General features: G+C 38.8%; 3 protein-coding genes and 2 pseudogenes across 8 annotated transcripts; 1 reads left to right on the top strand and 4 right to left on the bottom strand.

The window, feature by feature from the left end:
- Positions 1 to 709: 709 nt before the first annotated feature.
- On the bottom strand, positions 710 to 6,399 carry LOC109125174 (26S proteasome non-ATPase regulatory subunit 1 homolog A-like; annotated as a pseudogene). Its single transcript, XR_015585014.1, has 15 exons — positions 6,354 to 6,399; positions 6,120 to 6,249; positions 5,877 to 6,045; positions 5,206 to 5,639; positions 4,959 to 5,091; positions 4,607 to 4,855; positions 4,283 to 4,503; positions 3,957 to 4,215; positions 3,608 to 3,840; positions 2,907 to 3,438; positions 2,397 to 2,760; positions 1,889 to 2,038; positions 1,456 to 1,815; positions 1,115 to 1,314; positions 710 to 971 (listed from the first exon to the last, which is right to left on the bottom strand). The product of XR_015585014.1 is annotated as a 26S proteasome non-ATPase regulatory subunit 1 homolog A-like (transcript).
- Positions 825 to 2,445, bottom strand: LOC147925314 (transcriptional corepressor LEUNIG_HOMOLOG-like). The gene is made up of 6 exons (XM_087492573.1): positions 2,397 to 2,445; positions 2,259 to 2,275; positions 1,889 to 2,038; positions 1,456 to 1,815; positions 1,165 to 1,314; positions 825 to 971 (listed from the first exon to the last, which is right to left on the bottom strand). The coding sequence occupies exons 1-6, from the start codon at positions 2,443 to 2,445 to the stop codon at positions 825 to 827; spliced, it is 873 nt and encodes a 290-aa protein (XP_087348699.1).
- A 607-nt stretch (positions 6,400 to 7,006) lies between the features above and the next one.
- LOC104750230 (uncharacterized) lies at positions 7,007 to 11,206 on the bottom strand. 5 transcript variants are annotated; one of them, XM_010471998.3, is made up of 9 exons: positions 11,059 to 11,162; positions 10,914 to 10,927; positions 10,079 to 10,786; positions 9,891 to 9,968; positions 9,014 to 9,248; positions 8,426 to 8,501; positions 8,004 to 8,103; positions 7,508 to 7,897; positions 7,007 to 7,389 (listed from the first exon to the last, which is right to left on the bottom strand). In XM_010471998.3, exons 3-9 carry the CDS (start codon positions 10,730 to 10,732, stop codon positions 7,174 to 7,176), a joined length of 1,749 nt encoding a protein of 582 aa, XP_010470300.1. In that variant the 5' UTR covers positions 10,733 to 10,786; positions 10,914 to 10,927; positions 11,059 to 11,162; the 3' UTR covers positions 7,007 to 7,173. The 5 variants fall into 5 exon arrangements, with proteins under 5 accessions (XP_010470300.1, XP_087348293.1, XP_087348294.1 ...); XM_087492167.1 differs by lacking the exon at positions 10,914 to 10,927 and having other exon boundaries at positions 10,079 to 10,801; positions 11,059 to 11,206; XM_087492168.1 differs by lacking the exon at positions 10,914 to 10,927 and having other exon boundaries at positions 10,079 to 10,815; positions 11,059 to 11,204.
- A 3,706-nt stretch (positions 11,207 to 14,912) lies between these two features.
- LOC104753527 (zinc finger CCCH domain-containing protein 59 pseudogene) lies at positions 14,913 to 16,376 on the top strand (annotated as a pseudogene).
- A 3-nt stretch (positions 16,377 to 16,379) lies between these two features.
- Positions 16,380 to 20,648, bottom strand: LOC104753526 (cationic amino acid transporter 2, vacuolar-like). Its single transcript, XM_087491527.1, has 14 exons — positions 20,112 to 20,648; positions 19,796 to 19,997; positions 19,618 to 19,702; positions 19,020 to 19,160; positions 18,807 to 18,925; positions 18,635 to 18,731; positions 18,347 to 18,519; positions 18,190 to 18,256; positions 17,922 to 18,080; positions 17,574 to 17,826; positions 17,384 to 17,489; positions 17,146 to 17,258; positions 16,958 to 17,033; positions 16,380 to 16,712 (listed from the first exon to the last, which is right to left on the bottom strand). Exons 1-14 carry the CDS (start codon positions 20,275 to 20,277, stop codon positions 16,556 to 16,558), a joined length of 1,914 nt encoding a protein of 637 aa, XP_087347653.1. The 5' UTR covers positions 20,278 to 20,648; the 3' UTR covers positions 16,380 to 16,555.
- Between the last annotated feature and the right edge of the window lie 6,582 nt (positions 20,649 to 27,230).

The following is a 27,230-nucleotide window of genomic DNA, read 5'->3' as shown; positions in this document are numbered from 1 at the left end:
GAAGAGAAAGAAAAAAAAACACAGCTTTGTGTACCTTAACTTAGACGTTAGAGAAGAGAGAAATGTAGGTCGTGAATCGATTTGAGAGTCGAGGAGATATATTTATACTGTACTGACGGCTGAGATTACATTTTCTAACCTAACCTAGCCTAACCTAACCGAGAAATAAAATAAAACTAAAGATTCTATTTAGCATAATTCCAAATTCGAACCGGAGGAACATGTAACAAGTTGTCCATAGTAAATTTCGGTTTTTGTTTAGATACCACTATTCATAAACCAAAATTTCAAATTCCTGAAAGCAAATCGGAATCCGAATTGAATACCCTCAAAAGAAAACTAAACCTAAATATTTAAACGTGACAGGCTTCTCAGAAATTTAACGACCAAGTTTTCCCAAACAAGTTTCAAAGTGAGTGAAGTCACCGGTTAAATTCAAAAGTGGCAAGGTGTTAAATTTAAAACGACATGCAACCTAGGTTTCCGTACCGATTAAAAAATATTGGTATAACAAACCGATGAGAGATGACAAAATTTACTTGATGAGAGTAATTGTGGGGCTAGCTTCCCGCCTTCCCCTACTCTCTAAAATTCTAAAATATAAGCGATTATCTAATCTAGGGACGGATTATGTATACTAAACTTTTTGCGTGTCTGTGGAAAGTTTAAACAATGAGAAAAAAATGCACACCATTTACGTATGGATTCTATATACAATAGTCTCACACCTCATTAGTATATATGTTCGACTGTTCGTACTCTACTGTACACTGTTTACTGCTTGTATGATCAAATATCGATCTTATAAGATTGATTCTGTTTGTTTACTTCCAAATCTTTATGGAGTCGTCGTAGCTACCAGACGCAACTATTCCCCTTGAAGGCGAGTCCGCGAGAGCTGGGATGAGGTCTTCGTGAGCCGCCGGTATATACATGATTTTGCCAGTAACCCAGTCCCATACCTTCAAAGACTGTCATTAGATTTGGTTAGATGCCTTGTGATAAAAACTACATTTTGAGCTTTGCGTCAGAAACAAAGAGTTCACATATGATTCGATCAGATTTAATATATATTACGCGATGAATCATGTAAACATAGATAAATAAAATTTACCTTGTAGCCACCGATGATCAAGAGTTCGGGAATGCTAGGGTGAAAAACACAGAGAAGAACTTGTGTTCATCATCGCAACTTAGCTCGGAGATTTTATCTTCTGTGCCTAATGTCGACACGTGTACAGAGTCTACGGTGACAGATGCTAAATACTTCCCAGTTGTGTCCCAGGAAATAGATAGTACATTGGTGTCATGTCTCTATCAAAAATCCACGAGACATTTAATAGATAGAAGAACACTCGTGTCATCAAATTATAAAAACACATTAGGATTAGTAAGAGATTATACTGTGAATCTCTTTCTTATACTTAAAAAGACTTCAAGCAACAAATCTTATACCTCTAACTGCGAAAGCAATTTATGTGTAGCAACATCCACAATTGACACGAATTCTTCTACAGCTGTAGCAAGATATTTTCCATCTTGTGGCTCGAACCGGACCTGCGTAATAGACCCTTTTTCCTCCTGCTCGGAAAGTCTAAAAGATTGGAAAGCAGAGGTCAATGGTGGAGAGTGGTAAGAGAAAGTTGTGAAGCTTGCCTTAAAAGTATCAAGAGAAGAATATGTATCGGTGTTCCAGTAGCGGATTACACCGCTGCTATCACAAGAGCAAAGCAACTCGGTTTTCTTAGGGTGAAAGTCAAGGGACATCACAGGAGCTCTATGACCAGCCATTCGTAGGCAGTAATTATAACCATGCTGCACAGATTCATTGCAGTTAGTCTCAAAAGAAAACCAAATGCAATGAAAATACGAGACATAAATATTTTACCTTAGAAGCATCCCAGAATTTTATAGTTTGGTCGATTGATGCTGTTGCAAGTAGAGTTGAATTGGATCTGAAGCGAACATCAGTGATAATATCCGCATGTACGTCAGGACTGGTCTCAGCGTGACCTGTTTCCATGTTCCAGATGAACACCTAGCAACAATAAGAAATAAGCATCCACTTTATCTGCTCTTTCACAAACAAGATCTTATAGTTACCCAGATGATCTTTAGTCGTTATGTCATTGCGAGTTTATAAACAGATGAAAGAAAAATCTATGTTCCTTTTTAAAATATTAACAACAGATGATGTACCTCCCTATCATGTTCCGTACCAAAAATCTATGTTCCGTAGGTTTTGGTACGGAACAAACCTCTCTGAGATCGAAGTCTTAGACAACAAAAAGGACTGTGATTACTAGACGTAATCTACTTTATGTAGCCAATAATACTTTTTGAGGTTTAGGCAACATGCTCAGCAGTGTTCTATTCTATAGTGTCAAGTATTTTACCTTCACCATCTTGAACTGTAGTAAATTCCACATCTCCAAACTGTTCCATGTTAACCAAAAAAAACCAACAATTACCCACTAATCAAAACAACACCATGATGTGTATTCAGACTGGCGTGGATCCTTGCTTGACAGCCGTTGAAGTAGGTGTGTCGGTGGTCATAAAGAGAACCTTGGGATACGGCGGATGCAAGTCCTTTAGAAGGACGAACCCTGATGGAGCTAGCTTCACCGGTTCGTATCTGCTGCTCTCCATAAACTTTATGTATTTCTCTTGTGCAGGGACTACCCGCGTCGGGTTTCATAGAATCTCAAACATTGCTTCTGACTCAGCCTTCTTCTCCACCGTTGCTGCGCTATCAGCCTGCCAGTACATGGATAATCTATCGTAAGAGTCTACTTATGATCAAGACTCAAGACAGATACTATTCATAACATAAGACAGAGCAGATGCAGATTGCTGATCTTGCATTGGCGTTTAGATGATGTTAATAGTTTGATTGCTTATACCTGCATAGTGTCTGTTACCTTCTCAATTGATGACTTGCCTTTTCCAGCTCCACTTTCATTGAAAGACTTTTCAGCACTGGCTGCTTTTTCAGCGATAATCTTCTGCTCTGCTTCAGTCTTGGTTATATCCCTAGATTTAATAGCCTTCACCGCGGTTGAAAGCAGGGCAGTTGGTAATTTTGCGGCGGTGTTGGAGGTAACAACCGCAGTTCGTTTTGGATACTCAAACAAAGATGGTTTTGCGAGCGACATGAATTCAAACTTTGGGAATTTGAGATCGTAGTTCAAACCGATGAACGCGGTTGGTGAGAACGCCAAGCATATGAAATAAATTAGCGGATACCAATACCAAAACTGGCTGAAGATGGCAAGGCCAACAACCGCAGTGACTTTGTCATGTTTTGTCTTCGAGAGAAGTCGTATTGTCACATTCCCTCCACCAGCTTCAAGAATACCTGAAGCCAAAAATGCTCCCGTAATAGTGCTCATTTCATCTGGAATCTCGTCGGGTAAAATCTTGTCAAGTTGGTGCCTGCAAAAAAGAGGTCAAAGTTTAGTCTACCAGAGATATCCCTCTCAAAAAAATACAAAAGATACAGAACATAGTCAAACTTTGGTGTACCGGAGATATAAGACTGAGAAATTTTCAGAAGTAGAATTTTATCTGCATGTTATTGCTGAATAGATCAGAGCTCACTAACCTAAATGCTCCAACGCGAGAATCGCGTGCTTCACTAACTTGGACCATCACCATAGCCATGGCAATTATAGCACCTTGACGAACAAAGTCAACCACATCTGATGTAAGTGGTTCCAGCAAGGATATCGCTTCACTCAGGCCAGTTCCTGCACAAGATATGCTTACGGCAAGAGCTGCGCCATAGCGGACATGCGGATTGTACGACTGGGAAAGCAGGGATACAATACGGGGAGTCTACAGTCGAAATATTCAGCAAACCCATTATGAGTGAATCTGAGAACAAGAGCCCTGAAGGGAGAAACAGAATATAGACTCAACATGTTATTGAGACAAAGGAAATATGGAGTGACCTGCTCTGGATCAGAGTATAAGATGAATCCAAGTGCGAGAACAGCAGTCCTTTTGACATCGTCACAGACATCAGAGACAGCAAAGTGCAGAAGTTGACGCATGGCTTTGTTGTTTGCAGTTCCTCTGTAAGCCATTGCCAGTGCGTACATTCCACCACAACGAATGATAGGATCACGATCTCTAGTCATCTGCTCAATCAAAATATCTGCTTCCTCTTCTCTACCATATACTGTGAGAGCTGTTCCTAGAGCCAGTCCCCTACAAAAACATGATTAATGAAACATTTTGAAGAACTTACCAGAAATATACCCAGACTTGAAATTACCTTATTATCTTCTCATGCTGGGTCTTGTGAGCATAAGCGAGCATCTCACTTGCCTTATTTGTTGTAGTTCCAACAAATAATAGACCCAGGCTGATGCCGGCAGCTTCACCAGCAACTGCACTGTCAGTGTATAGCACTTTTTTTATATCTTCATATATGTATTCATCAGTTGTCCCAAAGGATGCCAAACCAAGACCTAAACAAGCTCCATGTTGAATAACCTGCATCAATATATTTCCAGATAAAAAATTAATGCTCTTAAGAAAAATACTATATTCTCTGGTGATATAACAAAAAGACTATCTTGAGGTAAGATAAGGTTACCTCAGCACTAGTACTTCGTAGGCTATCACGAAGATATTGCCTGATTCCCTCGCCATGGTTGGCATGAATAATGCCAAGGGCATATAAAGCACCACCTTCAGAGTAAGGACTCCCACCACCATCTGCTCCTCCTTGAGGCAAATATGGAGCCATCACTGACCTACTTTGTTGTAGATGACCTCTATGAATAACACCTAATCCCGCTATAGCACTAAACTTAGCCCAATTGGTGGCCCTACTTAGCCAAACCTACCAATCCAAAAATGAATGGAAATAATAAGAAGGTTCTATACTTTTCTGCGCCATGTATGTTGAAACAAGTAAAAAGTGATAGGGATAGTAATATTTTTACCAAATTCTCCTTGTAAAATGTGTCCTCTGCTGTTCCAGCATGCATTATCGCATTACCATATATTGCAGCACCATTCGACTGACACCACGATTCAACAGACTGTTCATTTGTCTCCATGATAAACAGGAATGATCTACAGAAAAAAAATGGCCATCGCTGAAGCATGTTACTATCTGGAAGAAATGACTTAGGAGAAAGAATATCCTATCGAGATATAAAAATCTAAAAGGGAAATTCACTGCCTCACTTGTTATGTTTATCAAGAAATTGGGAGGTCAGCTGTGTTGATGTCTCTCCAGATAAAATTCCCTTAATCTTTGTTAACCTCTCAGCGTAGACAGCATCTGCAGGATCTGTTTCATCCGTCATCTGGAGATTCCCTGCAGTGTTCTCCCTCTGAGCGGTAGAGGTTTCAGAAGCTTGAACTGCTACTACAGGAAGGATCTTGGGCATTGGAAGGCTGTTTCTAACACTCATGAGAAATCCATGGTTCTCGTTCTCTACAAGATCAAAAGCGATTTGCAATGCCAGTAAAGCTTCATCCTTGTCCTCTGAATGAAGAAGCTTCTCCAATATGCTTGCAACATCATGTGGTTCATCCAAGAACATAAGGCATTGACAAATACTCAAATAATCAGAAGGAGCCTGCTTCTGGTAAACATTAACAAGTAATCGAAAAACCTGCAACAATCAAGGTTCTATAAGATCAACTAGAAAATATTTTTGAGAATATAATACGAAAACTATAACAGGATTTTGAGTTACAGATAAAGACATAAAGGATGCAAGATACAATATGGGGACTACATGACCATAATATTTGCTAGGGAAGATAAAATAAGATGGATTCTAATCACTCAATAGTATCATAAACATATTCCATATTGAAATAAAATAAAAAGTAGCCACCAGACTCACCTTATGTCTATAGTCTCTACGGTTGATATAAGAGTGAGAAACATTGATGCAGTAAGATAAACTTCTCTGAAAATCTTTGCTCTTTGTTATAGCTTCTTCCAACTTATCCAATCTCCGGCATTCTATAGCAATACTCATGGCTTGTTGACACTTTTCATCACTAATACATCTGTCAAACAGATAAACGATGTACGAACTGAAAAACTAAGAAGACAGAAGATTAAAAAATCAGGCATTCCATACTTTTCCAACATTTTTTCAACAATAGCCTCCAATCTGTGATCAACGTCCACCGTCTCATTTAACTCGACTGCCTTCGATCTGAGAATAGCATACTCATCCATTGCTTTGGCTGAAAAGAAACCATAAGCATCTGATCAGTGAACATTCAACATCAAACATTTATTAACAGTCAAGTCTTAACATGTCTCTGAATAATTATTTCTTGGAGCACAATCTTATTGGTTAAAAGAATACAGGTCTTAGTTCTTAACTCAAAAATTCCAAAAGCATCCAACAACATCTTTTTCCGGGGATTCGCAGCAGGAGGAACAAGATAAAGCCTCAAAGAAGGGGTAGAAAATACAAGATCGGGAGACTAGCGGAGATCTCAGGCCAAAACTGATGAACGAATCTATTGAGATGTGAGAGCGCTTGACGTTTCAGTGAAGGATGGGTTTCGTTGAGCATTGCGAGTAAACTACTCGCCGAACTAATCATCGCCGTCTCCATTTTCTGACGAAGAACCCTAATTCGGAATCGGAAATATCAAAACCCTAATCGGAACCTATCTCCGAAGAATCTCGTCTCTATCTAACGGATTTGAAAGAAGAAAGAAAAAAAGAGACTCGTTTCAGTTTCAGAAGTTGAAAGAAGAAGACTCCAGAGAGAGAGGGAAACGAAATATCAAGTAATTAAACAGATGCCCCTTCTAAATATATATATATATATATATATATATATATATTACTTACTTTTACCTCCTCTAACATTGCGTTTTGGTCCCTCTATTTTCATTTGTTACCAGACAGACCCTAAATTATGAGTAGTAAAAGTCTGTATCCTTGGACATTACAAAATTGAAGCTTTCTTCCATATTTAGTTGTCTGAACAACTCATGGTAGTAGTCATTAGTCAATACTAGGAATTGATTTATCTTAGAATTCATAACAGTTTTATGTTCTGTTTACAATGACAAAGATGCCTTATGGTGATTGGTGTTGAATGTTAAAACATATCTATAACAGGCAAATCGAAAAATGATAGCTAAACACTTATGTTACATTTTGAGTCCTCACTACTTCATCAGTGCCTCCACTGCTTTGTGTAAAGCACTATTACGATTTGGACCTCCACGACTTTTAAACAGTGAGTGAGGTCCGTTCCACACGGACGTATGGTTGTTGTCATTAGGGAACAGAGTCTCACAGAGACTTAGAAGCTGCGGGTTTCTGACTTCGAACTTCTCTTGCATCTTCATCCTCCATTCATTTCGCTCCAACTCCTGCCGTTTCTGCAATTTACGAAATAACACAAGTTACCTCAATTTGTGCTTTTAATCAAAACATCATAAAGCTTCAAACTATCTTTCTCTGATATATATATAACAAAAGAGAAGGGGAAAAAAATGCCTTTTGCTTTTGTAGTTGTTTTTCCTTCTCTTCCTCTTCATTCTGAGTCGATTTTGGACCTACAACAGAAGCTAAAGCAACCAATTTCTCTGTAGCACTAGTCACTGGTTCATCACCAGTCTCATCCATTGATCTATCAATCGATTGAGTCTTATCCTCTACATTAGCTTCGGCTTTATTTTCACTTTCCACTTCTACGTTCTCCTCCTCCTCCTCCACCTCTTGTTTACTTTCAGTCACTCTTTGTTTCTCTGACACCGGACTATCTAGTTCTACGATTTCTGTTTTTTCTTGTTCAGTTTTGTTGTCGACATCAGTATCCATGTCCTGCTCATCACCCATGTTTATTGATGAATTACCCACAGACGGACTACCCACAAATGAAGATTCCTTCAAGAAAGAGAATTAAAGTTAATACTTGTCACAAAAGTTAACATAACACATTTCACGCCTACAGATATATGCGTGCGTCATGTAAGCAAAACAGATTACTAACCTCTTGTGCTCCAGAATGTCCTTGAGTATCTCGTTCACGTTCTCTTTTACGTCGCTTCAAAACACATACTGCACACATGCAATCACTCTTGTGGTGCCTTCTGCAAACGAAAATGATGACTATGTATGAAAAACTGATTTCATTCCCCAGTTTTGGAGGCCAAAGGATGCTACCAATTAAAAACAAATGAAAGATGTATGGACTAGGCTACAGAATACATTTTGGCGAAAAGAAACCTAAATTAAGCTACAAAATATCTGCCTTTATAATCATTGACTAAGGTTGTCTATGGGGCAGTAGATATTGTTCCAATCGCTTTGTAAAAGATAACCTCTTGCTTATAACCAAGAAGATTTATGATACACATTAAATATGAATATGAGGCCCTACATATCAGAGGAAGAAAATTTTCAGCGACATACCCATGGCGTTTATGGCTTTTCTGCTTTGATTGACTGCCTTTGGTGGATGTCTTCCCACCATCGTCTGTATTTTCTCCTGATAAACAAATAAACCAAATAAGCTAAATTATAAGTACCTAAATGCATAGCTGATAGACACACTCAAGTAGTGTACTGTACTGTGAACACTTTCCACATACAGTATTAACCTATCAAAGAATTAAAACTGAAAAAACAATGCAAACTCGACGTAAGGCGGTAATTGTAGCCAGATGTTTATGCCACTGCATTCAAGATTAACTCATTTTTCTAAAAGCTCGGATGGATATATCAGATGTTTATGCCACTGCAAGATTTTAAACGAAGATAGTTCTTATCCGCTTATTACTAAAATGTGGCTACAAGCATTTCAACAATGATATTTCATTCAATAGAATCAACAATGACCATTGTCAGACGCATATAGCGTTTCTGAATATGTTCACAATGTCTAATATATATGCCAAGGGAACCAGAAACATAACTTTCTATATAGAGAGCTGTAGCTACCAATTAAACAATGCTTCACCACAAGAGTTTATACATGGGGAAGATAAATTTTGGTAATACCTGCTGATTGCTCAGTATACAACCCTGCTGCAGTCCAGTATTTCATGAAATTTTTCTTCACTCGCTTCATCAGATCCACAATATAATCACCTTTCTTATTATACTTGGAACAGTTATTCCAAATGTACTGGACATCCTTGTAAACATCCTCAGAATTCATATATTTATTGCTTTTCTCAAAATTGTTGCATATTGTTCCAAAATCCATAGGTGTCTTGATGATATCAAAGTAGTCCTAATTACATAACCAGAGAGAAAAGTTACAAGTGTCAGACATCAATTCATAAACCCCTTTAGAAGCAAAGAGCATAGAAGAGATAGGAAGAATGTAGGAGAAAACATCCCATATTGAAGTTTCATGACAGGGGAAAGGAAGTCACACAACATGGTAATATTTTCATTATTCATCTTTGGATAGTAAGAATATAAATCATAACTCATAAGAGCTCTTAAAATTTTGCAGTAACCAAAATGCCAAATTTATTCCCCACGGAAAGAGACAATTTGTTTCCTTAGCCTAATAGATACATCCAATCTGGTCCAGTTACACGCAAATAAACAAGTAGGCTTCCTTTGTCCACATACTGAAAGAAAAATATGAGATCCCTGTGGTGAGCTAAATAATAGAACTAGTTCATGTACTAGAGCATTTGTCAACTGAGACCAAAATGATTCCGTTTGTTCACGAGAAAAGTAATTAGAGTGCAAAACTAGAAGGGACTATATACCTAGGAAGTTCAACAAAAACCATGTCAAGAAGATCTACCAACTATAACAAATGTATAGCTGAAAAGTCACAAGGGACAATTAAGATGTAACAGGACTCCCTAAAAAAGGTGAACCTATCTAACAAAGATGTAACTATTTCTGCACTTACAGGAATTCCAAGAGCTTCTGGGTTGACGGGAGCATTGAAAGGATCAGCAGCATCCATCTTCATAATCTTCTTGATCACCTAGAGTACAACAGTAACACAGAGAAGGCGCATTAGACATGATATTCAACTTGAACTGTTGGTACCTTTAAAACAAGAGCAATAAATTAAGTAGACAAATCAGAGCATACAGTAAGAGAATCTTCCAGTTCTTGTTTGTTGTATCGTGAATTTAGATCAGACTTCTTCTCCTCTTTCTGCAAAGAAATCGGTGTGTTTTCTGGCTCATTCTTACTGGCTTGAGGCTTCTCATCAGGCGTTTTCGTCTCCTTTTGAAGCACTACTGCATCCTGAACCTTGACAGCATCCGCACTCTTCTCAGTAACTGAGCTAGATCCATCAAGCGCCTTCGAAGTCTTAATCTTTATACCTTTGGTTTTCCTGTAAACATTCAGAAACACTGGCCTTCTCTCAGGCAAACCAGGAACCAACTCCTCCTTTTTCTCATCAGGTTTTACACACACCGCTAGAGAACTACTCTTATCATTACCAACATCATCGGGTTCTGGTGCTTTCGAAGTCTTCAGTTTAACCTTAACACGCGCAACCGACTTCGCCGCTGGATCTACACTAGCAGCAACAGGTGAATTACCACTCCCGGTAGAAGAAGGAGCATCAACCTCCATTCTAGTAGATTCATCATGTTCACTCTTCTCACACTCAACATGACCTTCAGAACTCTGCTCTGAAGTTTGAGTCTCCGCGTTTTCGTTAGACTCAATCAAGTCACCAGACTTGGATTTCTTAGACTTCGTCCCTTTCTTATGTCCTCTTTTACGCTTCATCCTCTTCAGCAACACAATACTATAAACCTCAACACAGGAAGCTAAAACAGACTCCTACAAACACCAAAACTGACTTAAAACATCTTAAAATCTGAATCAATCAACTCACCAAAACCAAATCATATGACAAAAATCATAAAATTAAATTGAATTCAGAAACAAAAGCAAAGAGAAATTTTACCGGAAAAGGAAACCCTAAATCAACGTCGTCAAACCAGAGAAATTGAAAAGATCAGATCCGTCGTCGAGTCGAGAGAAAGAAGATAAAAGAGGGAAGATTCAAAAAGTTTTAGAATGAAAAGTTTGGAGGCAAATTGAGATTTTACCAAAAAAACGAACTGTTTTAACTAGACCGGCGCTAGTTTCTACTGGCTCACCAAATTCTTCGAACGTCGCTTATTAGTTTTTAGACCCGAGAGATCGAGACGGAGCCCTTCCTAGTTTTACTTTAAGATCTGCAAATTTCATCGTTACGTCGTCGTTTGAACAATTGGGCTTCTTATGGGCCAGATGAGAGTAGTTTTTTTTTTAACTAGCGTTGTGCCACAAAAAAACACCTAAACCAAAACCGAACTAAGCATTTAATTATTTAATAAACCGGGAATGACGTCCTATTTCCCCCTTATAACTATGATATGGTACTAAATCTATGTAGAACTTTAATCTCATCTGTGTCTCCCTGAGTCAATAATAGTTCTAAACCTAATTCCACCTGAATCCCATAGTTTTCATCTATTTCTCCAATTTTTTTGTTTAAACGGTTTATGATCCAAACCTGATAAAACCAACATAAACCCGGTACGAAATCAATTTTTAGAGCAACCAAATGTTAAAAACCGACCCGACCCGTTATCTTCTTCATCTTCTTCACCCGCTTCCATGGTTGCTAGTTTAATTTCGTATATTCATCATAATGTTTTTTTCTCGGTATGTTTCCCAGCTTCCTTCTTCTTCACAACAAGATCAGCCTCAATTTCAATCTCCACCTCCTCCGTCGCTTCTGGTTTTTTATTCATCACCACCGCCGCCACCACAGTCGTCCAATCTCCGCTAACTCCCTTCTATTCTCCTTCGCTGACTCCGCCTCAGTTCAACACGCCTCCGCCACCACTATCATCACCTTCGCCTCCTCCTCCTGCGCTAGCTTCTCCTCCACAATTAAGAGATCACAGATGGAAACGAAATTGAGTCTTGAAAAAGAGATTGATATTGGTCACGTTTAACTATAATTGAAGTTGGTTCAATCTGGGTTAAGATGGACTGGTCACCAAGCTGCTTCGGCATAGTTAATCTGGGTTAAGATGGATCAATCACGTAAGGTCAACGAAGCTCCACAATATAATCATAGTTAATTCTATTTCACTATTTGTATGGATCTGATTTGTAAAGATCTCTTTCTCTCGAGTATATATGTATGTGATTCGGTATGTGTATCACATTATAATCAATCAACACATAAGTTCTCAACCTCTAATCTTTCAAGTGAATAGAATACTTATCCAGAAAGGGTTGTTCGAGGTTGGTGATTTTTTGTCGGGTTTGGAGATTTTTTTTAAGGAGGTTGGGGAAGAGGGAAGAACCGGTATAGGTTCTTAATGTTAGGTTTTGATGGGTTTAATTTGAAATCGGGTTGAAATAAGGTTAAGTCCGGTTAGTAAGATTAATTAGTGGTTAAGCAATTATTAAACCAATAGTAAACCACATCAACCCAGATTCTTGGGGCAATAGATGATATTTGATATTTTGAGGGGGAAATGACAATAAAACTATTGATTCGGGTGGAAATAGGTCTAAAACTATCGATTTAGGGAGACACATAAAGAGGTTAAAGTTCTGTGTAGGTCTGATACGATGTCATAGTTACGAGGAGGAAATAAGACGTTCTTCCAATAAACCGGTTTAATTAATTTATTTTAAAATCCATAAAACCAAATTTAATAAATCATTACGGCTTCAATTGGTGACCACATTTTAGGAAAAGAACAAGGAGGAATGTGATATTCCTCTCTATTCCACAATTTGTTTACCATTTGATAGTAATAATTTTTCCTTTACATTCCTCTACATTCTAAAAGACAAGAAGGAACAATAGAACAAAAGTGTTCCTCCCCAAAATTGATGAGGAACAAATAGAACAGAAAAAAGAACAAATATTTAAATTCGTTTTTATATTTTAAAATAAATAAAAAATAAGTTTATTAATAATATTCCATTTTCTAATATAATAATTTTCATATTTTCATAATGTATTGACAGAAAAAATAATTTTGATATGAATTTCATGTTGAACTAATATTAAGGCTATTTGAAAACCATATATGAATAGTAAAATAAATTTAAAAGACTCATGTTTATATCGTAAATAAAAACTAATTTTTTTTTTAAATTACCCTTAAAATTGTATTGTTGGTTAATATTAAATATTAATATTTAATATGACATATCTAAAATTTAATTTACAATTTAAAAAAAAAAATGAAAAATTCATTGTATATACATTAGAAGTAGTATTAGTATTAATACTGAATTTGATTTATTTAATATTTACTATATTTAAAAATATATTTTTATTGTTTGGTTACCATTTACTATTTAGTTCATTCTCTGCAGATTTTCCTTTCATTACTCAAAAACTATTTATTCTATTTTGTATTGTTCTTTTTATTCCTTTTCTTTTTGTTCTTCTAATGGTTACGAGTAGGACCCTACGTGTTTTTCTGAAATTGAAGATGTCGGTTGTCACCAATTAATTTCCTTTTTTTATTTATAAAAAAAAATTGAAAGTTTTCAAAGAGCACACCAATTTTTTTTTCTAAGTATTTCTTTTTTTATTTATTATCACCTGTTCAATGCGGCTTGGGTGTTTTATTATAAAGGCAGTGTTAAGCCTCTTTGCTTTACGGATCATCATCTAAACAAAAAATTCTAGGTTTTAATCTCTCTTCCCCTACTTTATAAGCTCTCTCGATTCAGATTTGGATAATCGTTTTATTAACATTGGTCTATTTGTTACTTATTAAAGAAAGTGAAGTTTTTCAAAGACAACACCAATTGATTCCCTTTTCCAAAGTATTTTTTCTTTTTTTTTTACATTTTTGTTTTGACAACAAAAGATTAGCTCATATGAGCCAACTAGGTATAAAACAATTTATATGAAAAACATGATACAGAATTGTACGCGTCAAAACGTCCACACGTATATTGATTTTTTTTAACTTATTTAATAAAATTGAAGGTATTCAGAGAGCGCACTAATTAATTTCTTTTTTTCTAAGTAATTTCTTTTTTACTTATTAAAGAAAATTGAAGGTCTCTAGAGAGAGCACCAATTAATTTCTTTTTTCTAAGTATTTCCTTTATTTACTTATTAAAGAAAATTGAAAGTTTTGAGAGCACACCAATTAATTTCTTTTTTTAAGTATAAACTTTTTTTTACTTATTAAAAAAAATTCACCAATTAATTTATTTTTTCTAAGTATCTCCTTTTGTATTTATTTATTAACGTTTTAAATGGTTTTAAAAAGTTTAAAAAGGTTTTTACAAGGTATTTTAAAAGGTTTTACAAGGTTAAAAATATAATAAAATATATATATATATAATTTTTACATGTATTAAGGTATTTTGTATAGACTTTTTTTTGCTATATATGTACATAACTTTTCATATACTTAAATAATGTTAGACACTAATTTGAGTATATTTTAAAAAATTGAATATTTTTGAAAAATTGGTATGAACACTAATTTGTATTATTATTTAATATACACATATTTAATATTTAGATATATATATATATATATATGTTATTTCTATGATTTTATATAAATTAAACCTTTATTTGTATTATTATTCATATATTCGTTTTATTATATGATTTGTTTCTTTTATATAGAAAAAACTAAGTTTGAACCTTGCAGGCAGTCGTTTTTAGGGTTGTGCCAAAAAAAACACCTAAACCAAAACCAAATAATTTAATAAACCGGTTTAGTTTATTTTAAATTCCACTAAACCAAATTTAATAAACCAAACTTTTTTAGAAAACAAATCGATGATACAAAAAATTGTAGAAGTCGGTTTCAGAGAGTCACCAAATTTCCTTTTCTAAGTATTTCCTATTTTCTATTTATTAAAGAAAATTGAAGGAAAAAAAAAACTTCTAGGTTTAATCTCTCAATTCTCTAAGCTCTCTCTAGTTCTCAATTCTCAGTATGGATTTCGAGGCGCCAATGAGATACTCACAGCCAAGGAATTTTGGAGGAGTCAAGAGACAGCCGCAAGCTTTCGCAGCAGATGTAGTTCCGAGAAGACCTTATTCCCCTTATGACAATACAATGAAGAAACAAGGTCCAACTAAGTTGTCAAGGAATCTGGTTTGGCGTCAAAAGAGTACAAAGTGCCAGAGGGAAACAGGCCAAGTAAGAATGATCAAGCCGATAATGCGTCACCAAAAACAAAACCACCAGTTTTAGGCAGAGGATGTTCTGTGTCATCGTCGAACCAGCCGAGAAAAATTGCTATTTATGACACCAAAAAGAGTGTATGTTGTAAGTTTTGGAAAGCTGGAAACTGCAGGAGGGGTGAGCAGTGCCAGTTCTTACACTCTTGGTCTTTTCGTTTCCCTGGATTGGCCATGGTAGCTTCGCTTGAAGGACACAAGAATGATATAAAGGGGATCGCCCTCCCTCAGGGTTCAGATAAACTCTTTTCAGTCAGTAGCGATGATACATTGCGGATTTGGGACTGCCATACTGGTCAGTGTGTACATACCATCAATCTCCAGGCTGAGGCTGCGGCAGGTTCCCTAATCAGTGAAGGCTCATGGGTTTTCCTTGGCTTGCGTAACGCTGTAAAGGCTTTTAATGTTCAAACCAGTAAAGATTTGCATCTTGACGGGGTGGTTGCAGGTCAGGTTCATGCAATGACTGTTGCTAATGGAATGCTTTTTGCTGGAACAAGCTCTGGCACTATATCAGTCTGGAAAGCTAATACTGACTCTGATGATGTGTCTGATCCTTTCAAGTACCTCACATCTCTCGAGGGACATCATAGTGGTGAAGTCACTTGTTTTGTTGTTGGAGGTCAACTACTATACTCTGGTTCTGTCGATAAAACGATAAAGGTGTGGGATCTCAACACCCTGCAATGTGTAACGACACTGAAGCAACATACCAACACTGTCACGTCACTCTTATGCTGGGACAAGTGTCTGATCTCGTCTTCCTTGGATGGGACCATTAAAGTTTGGGCTTTTTCGGAGAATGGATGCTTGGAAGTTACTCATACACGCAGACAAGAACAGAGTGTTCATGCTCTCTGTGGGGTGCACGATGCAGAGGCCAAACCCATCATATTCTGCTCTTACCAAAATGGAACTGTTGGCATTTACGACCTACCATCTTTTGAAGAAAGAGGAAATATGTTCTCTACGCACACCATCAGCACACTCACGATTGGTCCTGGAGGATTGCTATTTAGTGGTGACAAGACTGGGAACTTGCGTGTATGGAGCTTAGCTGCTGGCACCAAAGTTTAGTCATTTTCCACATATGAATTTATGATCTCTTTTGTAATATGACTCAAAGATTAAGTACTGTTTGTCAAATTATTTGTAAGAAAGAGTGCATGAATATGAAATTTGAGTATAGTGTTTTCGGATTATGAATTCATAATGCTGATATATATAATATATTATTTACAAAGAGCCCATAGACGGAACTTAAGCTCATAAATACTATTATGGCATTCTTGTTTCATCCATATAAGAAGATATTACACAGCTGCTTATATGTTACATGTGTTAAACCAAAGAGATGCTTTCTCAGACTATGCCAAAGAACCTTCATGTTCGCGATATATCTCCTCCGCATGAGCTGTTGTTACGTAAACTGCATTGGCGAGCGAGCTGTGTTTTCGGCCATAGAGAACATACACAATCACTCCAATCAGCAGCCACACCGATACACGAGCCCATGTAGCAGATCTGTCATGTTAGCAGCTCAATAGATTAGAGGAAACAATTGAGAAAAAACACCATCACCAAAGGACACAGATTCACATAAATTTTTGCTCCTCCTATCTACACCAACAAATTTGTTCATGCTAAAACTATTTAAAACTCAACAAAATTGTATGGTTACGAGTCCCATGCTTGATAGTTTATGTAGCTGTAGAAACAATCAAAAGTAAATGGTAAATGAAGGCACAAGTGAGTGAAGAGATACTAACCCAAGTTTAACCAAAAGGTACATGTTGATGAGAATGCATATGATCGGCAGAAGGGGAATAAACGGGCACATGTAACCTATTCAAATAGGAATTTCAAAACAGTTTTTTAGTAAACACAAGACATATATAAGGACTAAAGCTTTATTGTGCAGTACAGATTGTTTACCAAATCAATTATATAGCATTACCTCCAGAATGTCCAAAAGTGTGCCTGGCATCATCCTGATCTATAGAACTCAGAGCAATCAAACCAGCAAGGAGGAAACTTCCACCAATACCACACAACGAATATCTAAGAAGCCTATTAACCAGCCATTTGGAATATATTAGAAAAAGAAAGAGCTAAGATGATATGATAAACAATAAAAGTTTTGAGGAAAAAGACAATGCTTAAAAGTTAAAATAGACAATGATGAGCTAACTAACCCTGGGAAGCTCACGCTTGATGCTGCATAACTTAAAAGGAAGGCCCCAATACAGGTGAACATAATGCTCCATCCAGCGACCATCCTTCTGTTTTCTTCGCTGACCCCTGCAAAATCATTGACTAATGTGACGTTGTGCTAAAACATGTATGTTCCCCAAAAAAAGAGCTGAGTTTCTTGATGTAACTTACAACACCCTAGAGCTTCTTGATTCTTGATAACCGGGAAATCGACGGACGCATCACTTTTGCTAATTAAAGGTTGTTGACTGCTATTGGAAGTGCCTGCATGACCGGATGACTTTGTTTCACCACATAAGAAGGAAACAGAATCAATCCTCTCTTGAAGAAATGACGGAATAGGTAGCTCATCTGGAGGAACATATCTGAGTATCAACACTGATACCGCCACCATTGTAAATGCCAGAAGCGTCCCAACACTCACCTGCACCATCAGAAGCCCTCAAATACTTAATAACAGGGCATATGGCAAAAACGTTCCGTAAACCAGGTATTAAGAAGGAAAACAAACTGTCTTACCATTCCTGCAAGCTGCGACACATCCATAAAGAACGATAAGGTTGCAGCACACAACCCAGTTGCCACGGTTGCTTTAACCGGAACCTGTGTGTGTCTATTAACGTCTGAAAAAACAGAAGGCAGCAGACCATCCCTAGCCATTGCCATCAGAATTCGTGGCTGGAAAATGAAATAGTCATATTACGTAACAAGCACACACCAATGAAAACACCCAGATTTTTCTGAGATCTAACATTGACTGTCGTTGATGTGTGTTGAGAAAATTTACCTGAGGGAGAAGGGCACCCATTAAACCTGAGCAGAGAGCCATGACGGCTCCTAAAGTTATTAAGTATCTACATCAAATTCCCAGATAGAAACGATCAATCTCATAAACAAGTCTAAGAGGATGAAACAGACTGGATCTTAAATGATCATATGCTTACACAGCCCATTGCATGTCATGACTAGCGAATGCAGAGGATATCGGAGTGTCAGGATCCATGGCATAGTAAGGAATTAAACCAACAATTACAATGGAGACCATCATGTAGAGAGAACAGCAGAGCAAGAGAGCAAGACCAATACCAATCGGTAAATCCCGTTGGGGATTTTTCACCTGCATATAGCATTTTCAGTACCTTGTAAGTGCTTGAAAGGGTGCTTAAAAGCAAAGTTATAGCAAGCCTCTAAAAAACATAAACTTGCAAGAAAAGCATGGCTCCAAAATTTACCTCCTCTGCAGTACTTGCAACCGAATCAAACCCAATAAATGCAAAAAAGACTGTAGCAGAACCAGCAAACATTCCATCCACTCCGAATGGAAAGAACCTAAAAAGAAAAATGGTTAATTTTCAACGTATCTTAAACTCTGATGACTCAAGTCATTATGAATGCTCATCTTACCCTGTCGGAAGTTCATAACCAGCCCAACCTGTCTTGAAGCCCAGATAACTGCCAGCTACTATGACAAATAACAAGACGCACACATTGATTGCAGTTACAATTCCCTGAGCAAATGTGCTCTGCATAGAAGATATATGCACATATGAGAATACAATTTCCAACGAAGTTGAAATTTATCCTGATGTCGGGATCAAAATCATATAAAGCTTGTACCTCTTTTATTCCCATGCACAAAAGGCCAGTAACAACGAACACAAGTACAGCAGCGCAGGGATCAACAACAACATCAAGGCCTGGTATCTGGTGACGTGCTAAAATTGCAGGCAAACCATCTTCACCACCAAAAATTAGTGCCTGCAAATATGTTTAATACCCATAAACCTTTAGCGACACACAATTATTGATGCTAAGAGAACATGAATGTGAAAAAGAGATAAAATCTTCCTTATGTTTTTGTTTTTATTCCATAACTCCATCTATATAGGAAGAATCCATGAGAGAGGAAACATTCATAGTCCCCACACGATATTCACGTTATGTAATGTGACTAATGTCCCTTAACTAATAGAATACATCCAACCAGACAGATATCCACACACACACACAAAAAAAAAAGAGGATTTTAATAAATAGCTCATCAAGAAAAGGCTTCATGACAAGAAAACAGACAATTTAAAGAATACACCACAAACCGAACTACCAGTGCAAACTATCACTATCAGCAATGTCACACACTAAACAAAGGAATTCAAGTACATTACACATATTGTAAAATGGGACTGAAAGGAGTACACGACAATAAGTTCCTGACCAGATTTGGAGATATGCCGCGGGCAATAGCTGCCCCACCAATCGTGTATTCCAGAATTAACGCCCAACCGATTATCCACGCAGCACTTGATAAAGGACAAGATAAGAATAACATATATAAGACAAAAAACAAAAAAAAAGCCTTGATAGAATTAAGTAGGGTAGTAAGCATTAATTACCCTTCACCAACACAAATGTAGGAATAGTGATAGGCACTCCCAGCTGAAGGACAACGACTAGAGAGTTCAGCATAACAAAACGCAGAAAGACCAGCAGCAATCCCAGCAATAAGAAAAGACAAAGCTAGAGATGGTCCTGAATACTCTCTCGCTACTGTTCCTACAAGTATATAAACTCCAGCTCCTATTGTTGCTCCAACACCTATATAAATTATACGGATTTCATAAATAAAAAACCAAACTTTATCAATTGAGCAGACAAAAAAAATCAAAACTTATAAACAAAAACCCTAGAAATGAGAAAATGAGGGGTTACCAATAGCAACGAGGTGAGGAACAGTGAGGGCTTTTGCGAGTTGATGAGGACCATTATGAGATTGTTGACCATTAGCAGAGTCGACTTGTTTCCTTCTCACCAAACTCCTAACGTAACCCCATGAATGCCCACCTCCTTCCTTTTGCGTATCCACCAAAAATCCCATCAATCAAAATTCAAAACCCTCCCCCCCAAAAAATGATAATCTAATCTTTATACAGACGAAGAAGAAAATGAAATTCAAATATCTGCCCGCTCGTTGTTCCCTGAGATTATTTTTTTTTAAAGATTCTTTTTTTTTTTTTGTTGGTGGCGATGACAACACCAACGAGAAACGAAGAAGCGGGCAGAGATTTTTTTTTTTTTTTTGGTTCTTTCTTCTTCTTCTTCGTTTTTTTTTTTTTTTTTTTTGGGTTGGAGAAGAAAGTGATTTTGATTGATTGATAAAGGAAGGAAGAAAGGAGAAGTTTTTGTTGGTTTGCGTATGAAAGTAGAAAGATAAAAAATGATTTTAAAATTAGGAAATTATTGAAGCGTGTGAAAACGAGCCACTGACAATAACGTTATCCGAATGGCCTCTTCCAGATTCCTTTGGGTCAATTTTTTACGACGTGTTTATTGCCGTTTCGACAACCTTTCCAACTTTTTTTGGGCCAATCTATCTTTTTTCCTTCGGCCGTAATATCTTTACCGGTTTGATAGTTAACCACTTACCGGTTTAGATCTACTTGCAAAACGATTCCCAATTTGACAATTTTCTAAAGAGAAAGCACATTCAAAAAAAAAAAAAACAAGGGTTATGTGATTTCGGGACTCATTATGCAGTCCACAAAGCAGGCAAAGGGGTTCTACATCCAACCCCTATTGAATCATCCGGTCTAAAGTAGGGTTCTTGTTTATCATAAACAACCAGACTGCGATTGCATGTTTGGGCACTGCCGCCTTATGCCAGACCAGAGAGAACCAAGGAACAGACGGTTTTACCAACCGTAGAGAGTTCCACATTTCCTTGGAATGGTAGAACTTGAATTCCTTGTTGTTAATGATCCAGGAGGGGGAGTCCCTTTGTGAGGAGGGGGATAGTTGTGATGAAACTGAGGACTTGAAGAAACTCCTCTGATCTCGCTGGGAGCAGAGTCCAGACGTCCCTTGCTTTGTAATCGGAGACCAGAGAAGAGACGGGGATTCCAAGACGAGAAGGAGCGTCATAGTAATGACCCTCACCAAGGGGTAAAATTTAAAATAAAAACCCCTCGCCAAAGGACTTGGAAAGGACATGAAAAGAAGGCAAGGAAGGAAGGAAGAAGAATTACTGAAGAAATGTCCGAGAAATTCTGGACGGACCGAGAGATGGCCAATGGTACCATGTACCATACCACGTACCATATACCGCGGACGTACCACGTACTGAGGGACCGAGACATACCGCAGAGACGTCCGTGACCCGCTGCAGTACAGACTGTGCCGTGACGAGGAACGTCGACTGCACCGCAGCGTAGCGACGCGACTAGACAAGAATCCTGAATTGACGAATAGGAATTCATGAAAAGTGAAGAGACATAATCATTGTGTCTTCACAAGAAGTGACCAATGAGATTGCATGCAAAGTAATCATTCCGTAGTTGGAAAGAAATTGAGACAAAATCATTGTTCACCTTTGGAGTTGGCCAATAGTCTCGCATGTAAATAAAGAAGTAGGAACATCATCATTCCTTCGCCTACGAATTGCCCAATGAGGAGACATGCACCAAAGATTCTGCGAGACAAGAATATTCCTTGGAGATTTCTTACTTGGTCGCTAAGTTTGCAAAAAAGGAGGAATCGAGTGCGGATAAGTGGGGGACATGAATTGGTCCACTCCACCGCCCAAACTCTCTATATAAGGAGCCCTTCCTTCTCATTTTCGCACACCATGAAAGCAAAGTGAGGAAGAAGAGAAAAGAGAGAAAAGAGAGAAGGAGAGGAAGAAAGAAAGGAGAAGAAGAAGAGAAGAGGAAGAAGAGCAAGACAAGACTATCGACCGCAGTCCAAAGTCTTGCATCGAGAAGGAATTCAATCACAAGAAGAGAGCAGATCCGAAGTGCCGCCGAGAGAGGAACATCGCCGAGAGATCCGTCCACTCCACCAAGATTTCGCCGTTTTTCTGTGAGTTCAGGCGCATTTTACCGAACTAGATGGATACCAACAACCTCCATCTAGTAAATGGTTTGCTTAGAGTTTTAGTTGCATTATTTACTTGATTTATCTTTATGATTCTTCTTGTTTAATGCATGTGGTGTGAGGTTACTCTCGTTGCTAGATCGAAACGATCTAGTAATGAAAATAGTAACTCGGTTAAGAAGTTACACCGGCTGCTAGATCGAAATGTTCTAGTAGTAGAGGTGGTAACTAAGAATTGATACTTGTAAAATTATGTGCTTAAAACCATAAAAACTCAAGTATCAACTGGTTGGAGTCTTAATGCGTTTAGCCCGCGACAAAGTCCGGCTAGCGTAGTAAGATTTGGTATGGCTTCTCCTTAGAATTTCCGTACTAGCATGCAGCCGCGATCTTGTAACCCATGTCGTTGAGTTGTAGGGTTGGTACGAAGAGCTTGGAGGTTACTGGGCTCGCTACCCTGGCCGAAGCTGTCTACACGATGGTCTGGCTCTGAGTGATGTTCCGGTTGCATGCCTTTGTGGTTGCAGCGCGGGTGTTCATGAGGGTGTTGAAAGGAAAAGGAAGCATACCGGCGCCCCAAGAATTAAGAATTAAATTTGTTTAAAATATTTCTTTTTTTCAAGTTTAATTGTTTTGTAGTTGATTGATTGCTTGCTAAATTTGTTGCTTTTTAGCTCATTATCTTCCGCATTGCTATCTCTGATTGATTGTTGATTGTTTGCTTGCTTGCATGTTGGTAGATTCGTCTTGCATGTTGATAGTTTAGCTTTGCATGTTAATAGCTTAGTCTTGCATGTGATAGCTTAGGCTTGCTTGTTTGTTTACTTGCTTGCTTGATTGTTATTTTGGGTTTGGGGTTGGGAATTTATTGCTGTTATGCAGGAGCCCTGTAACTCACTGAGTAATCTTATATTACTCATGATAATATTTTGTCTTGCAGGAAAACCTTAGAGGGAACTAGAGGGCGTGGTGAACGATAGAACCCCGGAGTAGATTTTTGTGTATGTTTGTAAAATTCAAGTATGTTTTATTATGTAACCGACCTTTTGGGACTAGGCCCTATCATCGAACCTTATAATCTTTTGGTAGTTATTTTGTAATAAACTCTTTATATTTTAATGCAATCGGATTTATATTCGTATGAGTATTAACTGATATAGACTTTGTCTAAGTCGGCTCAACACCTGGAATGTCACAAGGGTTGCAAAGTCTAAATGACGTACCAGTCGGGTGAAAACCCCACCGACGGACTGGCTAAGTGTCCTGATTTGTTCTCGAACCTCAGCCGGATCGTTGGTTTTTAAAGTAGCGTACTGGGGCTGTCCGTGGTCCGTCCGGCCATAGGACGGTTCGGGGGGTTACAACGGTGGTATCAGAGCATGGTTATGATGCTAGTAGGACTCGTATTTTCAAACGTTTTATCGAGTCAAAATGGTCGCAAATAGACACCTTAGGAATCCGGTCTGTTCACCACTTTAGGATTAGAGGGGATGGGATTAGGTAACCCTTGTTGTTGTCGATGGATGCAGATGTCTGGTCAAGGATCTGAGTGGTCTAGATCGATGCACTTCACGCCGGATCCAGAGAGGGGTTCAAGTCAACAGTTTGGTCTGGAGGAATGGGGTCCGCATTTTGGAGATGAACCAGGAGTTGAGTCGTTTTCAGGCATGTTCGATCCTAACTTTCACATGCCTGAATGGGATGTTCCTAGTGAGATGCCGAGGTACTCTCCATCAAGTTCCACCCGGTTTAGCACACCTGGGAACATGTATCCGCCAAGTCGAGAGTTTTCGCCAGATGCACAATTCGCTACTGACCCAAATCAGAATATGCCAAGAGAAGACCAAGGCCATGGAGGAAACCCGAATGAGTAGAGAGTGCCCGAAACCTAGCAGACGCTAAGGATGATACAAGATCTCCTTAACCATATGATCCAGCAGCAGCAGAACCAAGGAAACCAGCCAGCCGAAACTCCATCGTCAAGCTTTCTGAGGCTAGTCCTGATGATGATAAACCTAGGAGTCCGCAAGTTCAAGGGAGAGCAGAATACGGTGTTAGCAGACAAGTGGCTAAGGGAGTTAGAAATGAATTTCGAGACGTCAAGATGTCTGGATGAGTATAGGAGAGCGATTGCAATCAACTTTCTGGAGGAAGATGCACGCGCATAGTGGGATAGCGTAATTCCTCGCTATCACTACTTGCCAATAACCTGGGAGATTTTCAAGAAAGAGTTCAAGCAGAAGTACTTTCCACCAGAGTCTCGCGATCGATTGGAGAATCAATTCTTACGCCTAGAGCAAGGAGAGATGAGTGTCCAGCCTACGGACAAATCTTTGCCTGACTCTGGAGGTATCTGTACAAAGGAAATGATGAAGAAGAAGCTATGGCGCGTAGATTTCTTTACGGACTATGGCCAGAGATAAATGGGAGATCGCACGCTGTGACATATAGAAGTGTCGCTGAAGTGGAGGAGAGAGCAGTGAATGTCGAAGAAGGTATATAATTGGAAAAAGAAGTCATGGCCCGAGAGAAAAAGAAAGAGCCAGTGCAGCAAGCGAGAGCTGCAAATTTTCGCAAGGTTAACCAAGTAGCTGGACGAAACTTGAACGCGAATCGTGGTAAGGTCAACATGACTGTTAACCAAGGAGGACGTATGACGACCAACTTTGATCCAAGAGGATGTTATACGTGTGGTCAACTTGGACATTTTGCCCGAGCTTGTCCAACACTATCTGAAGTCAAAGGTTCCAATTTGGCATCAATCGTGTGTTTCTACTGTGGAGAAACGGGACACTATGCGACCTCATGTCCATCGAAGCCGACCAAACTGAACGCCCAAACTGTGAACCGTGCTCAGACAGTGCATCAAGTGAAGGAACCCCCAACAAAAAAGCAAGCGACCCCAGCTAATGTTTATGCCTTAGGATTAGAGCCACCCAAACCTCCTAAGCCTGCGAAAGGCCCGATAACAGGTTTGAATGGCTTCTAACTCTGTTGTGATTGATTGTGTGATTGCGTGTTTAGTTTTTGCATTGCATGTTTATTTCTATTATGCATTTAGGAACATTACTAGTTGGTGGTAACCCCACTCATGTATTTTTCGATTCGGGAGCGTCCAATAGTTTTGTGACTCCCGAAGTGGCCGATAAGTTCGGAGAATTGTGTGAAGAGGAGGAGGTAAATATCAACGTTTTCACCGCTGGTAATCAACCGCCCCTCAAGACCGAAGAATGCTCAAAGGAGGTGTCGATAGTCTTGCAAGAGGAGAATCTTCCGGCAGATCTACTTGTGATGCCGATGGAGAGATTTGACACTATAATCGGTATGGATTGGTTATCGGAACACCAAGCCCATATTGACTGCAGCCGGAGCAGAGTCATATTGGAGAATGGAGGAAAGACACCTCTAGTTTTCTACGGAATTTGCCCAAGTCGAAAGGCTTATTTCGCGACATCGATAAGAATTGGAAATTCTTCTGAAGAAGGGAATGTTTACCTAGTCACTCTTACCGCCATCAGAGGAGATGATAAGAAAGACCTGGAGGTTAAGGACATCACAATAGTCAATGACTACGAGGATGTATTCAGGCCGTTAGAAGGATTGCCTCCACCAAGAAGCCATCCTTTTACCATAAACCTCGAGCCAGGAGCTACCCCGATTGCTAAGGCACCATATCGCATGGCACCAGCCGAGTTAGCTGAACTCAAAACATAGATAGAGGACTTGCTAGAAAAAGGATTCATTCGACCAAGTTCATCGCCATGGGGAGGCCCAGTGCTATTTGTCAAGAAGAAAGATGGAAGCATGCGTTTGTGTACTGATTACCAAGGTATCAATAACATAACCATCAAGGACAAGTATCCGTTGCCACAGATTGAAGAGCTGTTAGATCAACTCAGAGGAGCAAGCTGGTTTTTGAAGATTGATTTAGCCTCTGGCTACCATCAAATTTCAATCTCAGAACCAGATGTGATGAAAAACAAGGTATGGTCAGTTCGAGTTCGTAGTGATGCCGTTTGGACTTACCAACGCGCCAACAGCATTCATGCGACTCATGAATGAAGTCTTTCATGACTATTTGGATCAATTCGTGATAATATTCAACGATGATATCCTTATATACTCACGGAGTGCTGAAGAACATGAAGAGCATTTGAGGAAGGTGCTAGAACGACTAAGGGAAAAGAAGTTGTTCGCCAAGTTCAGCAAGTTCTTAGGACACCGAGTCTCGGAGCAAGGAGTGTCCGCTGACCCAGATAAGATTGCCGCGATCCAGGATTGGCCAAGGCCAACGTCTATGATAGAGGTCCGAAGTTTCTTAGGCCTCACCGGCTATTACCGGAAATTCGTAAAGGGGTTTTCATCTATTTCTAAGCCCTTGACACGACTCACCGGGAAAGGAGTACCATTCATTTGGAGTGAAGAAGTGGAAGAAGCTTTTGGGAAGTTGAAGGAAGCGCTGACTACGGCACCAATCTTGACATTGCCAGAGCCAAATCAGCCTTATGCCGTATACACTGATGCATCAAGAGTCGGAGTTGGATGCGTTTTAATGCAAGGAGACAAGGTAATTGCCTATGCCTCAAGGCAATTAAGGAAGCACGAAGAGAATTACCCCACGCATGACCTAGAAATGGCAGCCATGGTGTTCACGCTAAAGATATGGAGATCGTATCTATACGGAGAATTGGTTCAGGTATTTACGAACCATCAAAGTCTTAAGTACTTGTTCACGCAGCCAGGTCTTAATTAGCGCCAGCGAAGATGGATGGAGTTCGTTGCCGACTACGACTTGAAGATCCAGTACCATCCAGGCAAAGCAAATGTGGTGGCAGATGCACTAAGCGGCCGGATGGTAGAAGTGGATGTCGAAAGAGACATAGAGTCCCTAGTCGACGAATTGGAGAAGGTAAGGCTATTCGCCTTAGAAGGAGAATCTAGTGAGCCATTAGGTATACA

Source organism: Camelina sativa, chromosome 16, assembly GCF_030686135.1.
Source record: "Camelina sativa cultivar CO46 ecotype springtype chromosome 16, ASM3068613v1".
Lineage (NCBI taxonomy): Eukaryota > Viridiplantae > Streptophyta > Magnoliopsida > Brassicales > Brassicaceae > Camelina > Camelina sativa.
The sequence above is the reverse complement of the archived record's forward strand: the minus strand, read 5'-3'. Positions and strand labels throughout refer to the sequence as shown.